The 7,217-nt window shown below is 29.3% G+C and overlaps 1 protein-coding gene across 1 annotated transcript; it reads left to right on the top strand.

Moving 5' to 3' along the window:
- Positions 1 to 761: 761 nt before the first annotated feature.
- Positions 762 to 1,585, top strand: LOC112591276 (the record flags this gene model as incomplete). The annotated part of the gene is made up of 1 exon (XM_025335037.1): positions 762 to 1,585. A coding segment is annotated over one exon (824 nt), but the record flags the coding sequence as incomplete, so codon positions are not given.
- Between the last annotated feature and the right edge of the window lie 5,632 nt (positions 1,586 to 7,217).

Genomic DNA, 7,217 nt, shown 5'->3' with positions numbered 1-7,217 from the left:
GAACCGTTTGGAACTGGTATTTAGTGACGGCCTTGTTCCCTGCTGACGGCAGTGTGTTTAGCCAATTCACCGGGCAAGAGGACGGCGGTTCGATTTCCGGCTGGTGATGGTCGACCGTTGTTGTAGTGGGCCGACGATTGGACAAGCTCGCAACAGGATCGTTGACGAAACTGTTCATGATGCCTGCGGCTCGAGAGACGCCGCCGGTGTCGGGGTGCAATTTGTTTCAAAGGTTCCAGATGTAGATGGCGTACGATTCTTTCCCTTGCTTGCGCTCTTGTCGGACTTGGCATAGCAATACGTAACCGGAACGAAGCAGCAACAAATCCCGCGATCCGCTTGTCAATAAAACGGCCCTTTTCAGGGCCACCACTTTATATTAATTTATTTCTAACTTTTTTTAACTCTGCGTTGATAAAATTGTTAAATAATAATTCATAGTAGTCGCATATACCTATACAGCGTTGATTACGTCAATTACTGATGGAGTCATGTTAATCTCTTATATTTTATCAATAACTGCCATTAATAAAGGTAAACTTATAAACAACTGACTTTGTAAAGACTAGCGACTACGAAATAAACGTTGCATCGTCGAAAATACTCTCAATATCGATAATATTATAACGAATATCAACGTCTCTAGCGCTGATTTAATAATTCAGAACCATTAAACGACCAATGTAGTCACTTCAGATTTTAAGATACTGGATGAAATGGCTTTTCACACATTTACATTCAAGAATTCAAAAACATTTTAGATCAGTATTCCAATTTTATAAAAATCTACACTGACGCATCCAAAACCGAAAGCAACGTGGGAATCGCTATCATATATAATGACGTAGAAGAAATAACATATAAACTTTCAGTAGAATGCTCCATATACACCGCTGAAGCAATTGCTATTCTTAAAGCCCTCGAATATTCACTTGATAAACAAAACAATAACTTTGTCATCCTAAGCGACTCCCTAAGCTCTATAATAAGTATTGCCAACACTCTCAAACCTAATGACATATCAAAGAAGATTCAGCTCGCTATATCTGCCCACCAAGCCAAAGGAAATGTAGTAAAAATAATGTGGATTCCAGGACACTCATCAATAGAAGGAAACGAAAAAGCTGACACGCTCGCGAAAAAAACAGCAGTAAATACCCCCAACAGCATTATCGCAAACATTTCTGCCCACGATGCTATACGCACAATAAAACTCATATCAGCAAAATCCTGGCAAAACCTCTGGTCCACACAAAGAACGAAACTCAATGAAATAAAGCGATCAACCCTACATTGGCCAAACAATCACTCAAATCGCAAAATAGAAACCAGTATTAACAGACTCCGAATAGGTCACACCAAACTCACCCACGGGTACCTAATGTCTCGTGAGGAACCCCCTATATGCCCATCCTGTGGTGTAAATTTATCGATTAAACACATCATGACCGAGTGCAACATCTACCGCGATGCAAAGGAACTCAACCATCTTCCGGAAGACATATTTGAAAGCCTCGGACCTAACCTACCAGTCTCCAATATAATAGCCTTCCTTCAACAGTCTGGTTTGCTCAAACTCATCTAATAACCATACCTATACACTAAATAATTTTTTTTTTATTCTTTGTCTTTTTTTTTTTTTTTTGTTTTTTTTTGTTCTCTAACATATAACATGTAACAACATTATTATAATATATTATATCCCAATGGCCTTGCTGCCGAGGGTTTTTGTTTTTCTTAATAAAAAAAAAAAAAAAAATGTTCCATTTTCGCTTGCTTTAATAAACTCTTGATTTGTGATAATAAATATGTAACGAGAAATTAATATCGTGTTGGTTACATCATTGTATGGTTTGAATGTAAAATAGATTTTTTTTTTTTTTGTGAGTTGCAGCTTATGACGACTCCGAGGTATTTTTGAGACATGAAGTCAGTCATAGTGTTTAGTTGGTGTCATCAGCAAGATTTGATATAATTGCAAACGCTATGTCGTGCAATCGTTTTGAAAAAGTACAAAAATAGTTTTTACCTAAATGATAATCAAAATTTATGTCCACGTTATCATGTAAATTATGATAAATTATTCAAATGTAGACCTTTTATCGATGTAGGTACTTCGTAAAAATTGTTTGTTGACAGAAACTGAAGAATTTAATTAAATTAATGTATTTATTATTCCATTCAAGATTCAAAGGGCGTAATCATTTAAATAAATATGCATGATAAAATATAATTTCATTACATACGCGTTTCACGCAAACCTAAATATGTTTTTAATTTCTTTTTCACTGTTCATAAGTATAGTTTATGTATTTTTTTAAACAATTAATACATAAAATTCAAGAGATACAAAATATTCAGTATGGTTTTGCACTCGCCGTTGCGATGGTCGACGTTGGTGGTAATATTTTTGGCACTGGGATCTATTGAATCCGATAATCAAATAGGTACGACGGAACGATGATAGTCTTTTGCTTCTACAACGACCACAACAATTCTCGGCATATAACGGCTCCAGTGAAATTTTTTATGATGACCGAAATGACGCACTACGGCAACACAATGATGTTTTCTCCGACTCATGGGTCTCCGATTTGTTTTACTGTGCGTTAGCTAATTTTACTATACAACATGTGGGCAATGCCGCTTGCCAGTGACAAGTGGATATGTACGTTCAACATTTACGAAATTACACGAATTGGGCAGTTAGGAGTAAGTTAACACTAAATCAGACAATTCACAGTATTAAACTATTAAGGCAGTATTGTAATACCTACTGATGACTGAGGAATAGCCATCATCAGGAGCTATTACAGCATTAAAAATGTTTATATACTTTTATGCTTTCAAAATATGATTAAATCTAAGTATATAACACAAAAACGATCGAGTATGACAAATGTTTAAAAAAAATTAATTTCCAAATATTATTTTAATATTTTTTTTGAAAATTAAAATACCTAAGATTGTTTGTATATTAAGTTTAGTATATTATGATAAATACTTGTAATAAAATAATTTATTTTACTGTGATATTAATACAGTGGATTGAATTAATTTTTGCCTAAAATATTTCAATTGGAAAATCTTTTTTTGTTTTAAAATACAAAATAATACATTTATGTTACCTGGTTTACTATTGCTGCTGATGACGGATTGACGTTAGCTGTAGGAGGGCGCTATCGGCTACCGCTAATCCGTAGTCACCACAAATTTTTTTATATTATATTATTATCGAAAATGGTTAATTGGTGATAAAGGATCATAATATTTGACACATTTATGGTTTCAGTGTAATTTTATTAATATTTACGTAGTTGGTTAGGTGCAACCTCTGAAATACATAGGAGTGTTTAAAATAACAATAAATAATATTTTTTAATTACAATAAAATAACGAAAATCGTTATTTTCTATTCAAATATCTATTATCATCTAAATTTTAAAACAAAATTTCAATGTAAAATATTGTGTTTTTTTTCAATTTTATTTTATTTTCATAAATTAAAGTCATGAACTACTTATGAAAAACATTGAATAGTATTTTCAAACCTTGGCTATAATAATCAAACATTTTGTACTTTTTAACTACTATATTATGACAGATTTTTAAAAATTTTCACAGTTGATTAATTTAGTCGAAATTTAAAACTTTAAATAAATCTTAAAATGTATGTATTTTTAACATTTTTAAATAGATATAGGTAATAAGTAATAACAAAGTTTAAGGAACTTTATATAAAATATTCAATCTTTATGACTGATTAAATTTTTTTTTATTAAAATGCAGGTTTTATTCTCAATAATTAGACATAGGCAAACTATAAGACTAAATTTAATATAGAGCTAAGGTTAGGAATCATTATACCTACTCTTTCATCGAAAAAAATAACAAAGAAAATATGAGTATTTTAATAGTTGGTATAAAAACCTATGTAGTTTAATATTATAATATAATTATTTAATATTGTTATATAATACAATGCTGTAAAATAGAATATTATGAAGTATTGAAACTTTTATTATCATACAAAAAATTACAAATATAAATGTATGAATATATATTTTCACTTTATTTAAAACAATAATATTCTATGATATTAATTTAGATAAAAATTATAAAATTGGCATAATTATCATATAAAAAAATACACTGTAAAATTAATCTTGGGATATTATTATTTTAATTTGTATATTATTTTTGAATAATTCATGTTAATTAATATAAAAATAATGTATGACTTTTAGATAAGAATTTTTTTTACGTACTTTCCTAATATTTTTATGAATATCTATGAATCCTCATTACCTATTAATAGAAAAAATAATGAATACTGGAACACAAATAGTTCGTACATATCAAAAAGCGACATTCGACACACGAATTTGTATGTTACCGTATACGCGTACAACAAATGTGCACATAGTGTATATTTATATTTATATAGTACCTATACATTGGTACTAATAAAAATATAGACATCTTCTAACAGTGGAGTAGCTAAGTTTTTGAATTGTGAAGGGTAAACACTAGACGACATATTTTTATTTACGATTCAAAATCATGAAAATATAATACAAATTTCTTTATACATTTTTATATAGCAATTATTGAATTCACACGTTCATATTTTTTTCTAGATGTTATTTTAAGTTATAAATATGTGATTACCAATTATGTTGATTTTTTTTTTTAAACCTATTTTTAACAGTTATGTTAAGAAAAATTATTTATTGATCGGTAATTGGTATAATAATTAATAACTAAGTATGTTCAATTAATAATAATGAAAAGAAATAACAAATACTTTATTTACGTCATAGATGCATTAACGCAATACGTCCACTGTTCTGATATAATATCATTGCGTATTTTCATATTGTCATTTATCAATAACAAAAAGAAGTAATTTTAGTATATGAACTGCTTATATAATAATATAAATAAAAATTATTTTTCAGTGACATAGTCTTAGAATCGATATCCAACTGGTATACTATCAGGCAATAAGTATCATATGGGGATTTATGACGAATGTGTAGACGTGCATTATCCAGTTAAGGGACAGTACTGTTTGACCGAAATACATTTAATTCCGTCATTGGGGAAAAATTACAGTTTCAACAACGGAATAGAAAACTTTAACGACGCTAATAACAACCACGCATGGAAAACAGTATTTCAACTTTCAAGTACATTTTAATGATTGATTGTCATTTTAGCATTACCTTTATTTATTGATAAGATAAGTATTAGAAAGAACTATAGTAGTTAAAATACTAAAAAACAAAAAATACGGATATATGTTTCAAATATAAACTAAAAAAAAAAAAAAACGATGAATAAAATGAAAAATTGGAAACATTATTTTATTCTGACGAAAGAATGTTTAGATAGGATGACTTGGTATTTTTTCAGTGGGTCGATACTTCAGATCAAATTAAACGAAATAGTTTGAATTCAAGCGTCAGATCTACAGATGTCGTTGCAAAACAAATTGAACAGTGTTTTCGCCGGAAAAATTCAAAGCTATCGTTCAAGTGGATTCAATAATGTGTACTGTCAGTGGAGATATGTATCCTTATCACATGGCGTATTATGTAACCATGTAATTTGATAATATATTTAGTAAAAAAAAATATTTTTGTTTTAGCGGTAGAAGACGTAATATTTTGATTTCCGTAAAACAATAATTATGATGATTTCTTCGGTGAATTTACTAACAATTAATTATGTTTTCGGAATCCATAGTTCACAAATAACCGAAATAAAGACAACCATCATATATAGTTTAAAAATGCTTGCATTATATAATTAAATATAATATTATAATTAATTTTAGTATGATAAAATTATATCATAATTCCTATATAATGCAATAATTTATAAACCTGCTTAATAAAAGCATTTTCGAAATTCAGGAGACCAAGTTAAAAATTTTATTCATAAAGGTTTTCGATTTATTAAGTGTTCGAATAATCAAGGGGAAAAAATTAATTTAAATTAAAGAGAGGTGAAAAATTATTGTGTGTATGTACATATTATATTTATTATACATACATACATACTATTATATTTTATATATTAAAGAAATTTGTTATTTGGTTCATAGCATTGTCTAATTTACTGATAGCATGATGATAGTAAGCTGGTACGTATCGTGTGACGTTCAGTTTTTCATAGTTGGAATTGCTACAATTTATGTTTACACAAAGAACAATAAATACGGAATTGGATTGCTTGCTACCATAGTTATTGTATCAATATTTACGTTGGTTAAGTGATCATCGATCAATTTATGCAGTCAAAGAGTGTTATAGATCAATTATTTTGGCATGTGAGCATATACACACTAATGGAGCAGATCTTGCATCACTAGCAGGAGGTATTCTGCTAGAAATCACCCAGTCTTAGGCTTTAGGTGTAGTCAATAACTTAAGCAAAGTCTTACAAAAAGAAAATTTACAGCTATCATCAATACCAGTTTTAATTTCCTCTTTGATTGGTCATCTTAAAAATAACTCGGATCAATGTTCATCAAATGACGAGAATAATTCAATTCATACATGTATAAATACATTAAAAAAATATGTAAGTAGTTCACGACAAATAGTTGAAAATGAAAATAAAATAAGTCTTAAAGAAGCTAAAACATTTGTTGATACAATGATAAAACAAATACTATTACGTTTTAATGAAAAATCTCTGGAAATAATCAAATTAAGTGCTTTATTTCAATCATTTGAAACATTAATTACAATCTTTGAAGAAGATGTATTGAAAATTTGTTCATATTTTTCTGATCTTAAACCAACCAATGTTTGATAGACTGAATTAATTTAAGTATGTTGCAAATAGTTTGATAGAAAGAAAATTTAAAAATCCACTGTCATATATATTTGTAAAGCAAATATTGGGTATGCAAATTTGAAAAACTGGCAGAATATTTAATGTGTGTACCAGTTTCAACGGTCACTACTACGGAGCGCTCTTTCAGTAACGATGAATAAGATTATGAAACCAAATAAGAAATCGAATGGGGACTAAAAATTTTGCAATCCGGCATGAAAATTAGCACAGAAGGACCCGCAGAACTCGATGAAGATACTCGTGGACGAGGTAATTGATTTGTAATGCACGTCAAATAGCGCGGATTCGTTTAATTTAATTTGATATACACACAAATAGCAATACGTAACTGAACGCGCTCACGGTGG

This window comes from Melanaphis sacchari, unplaced genomic scaffold, assembly GCF_002803265.2.
Source record: "Melanaphis sacchari strain LSU unplaced genomic scaffold, SCAv2.0 Contig1301_pilon_pilon, whole genome shotgun sequence".
Taxonomy (NCBI): domain Eukaryota; kingdom Metazoa; phylum Arthropoda; class Insecta; order Hemiptera; family Aphididae; genus Melanaphis; species Melanaphis sacchari.
This window is presented reverse-complemented; position numbering and strand designations above follow the sequence as displayed.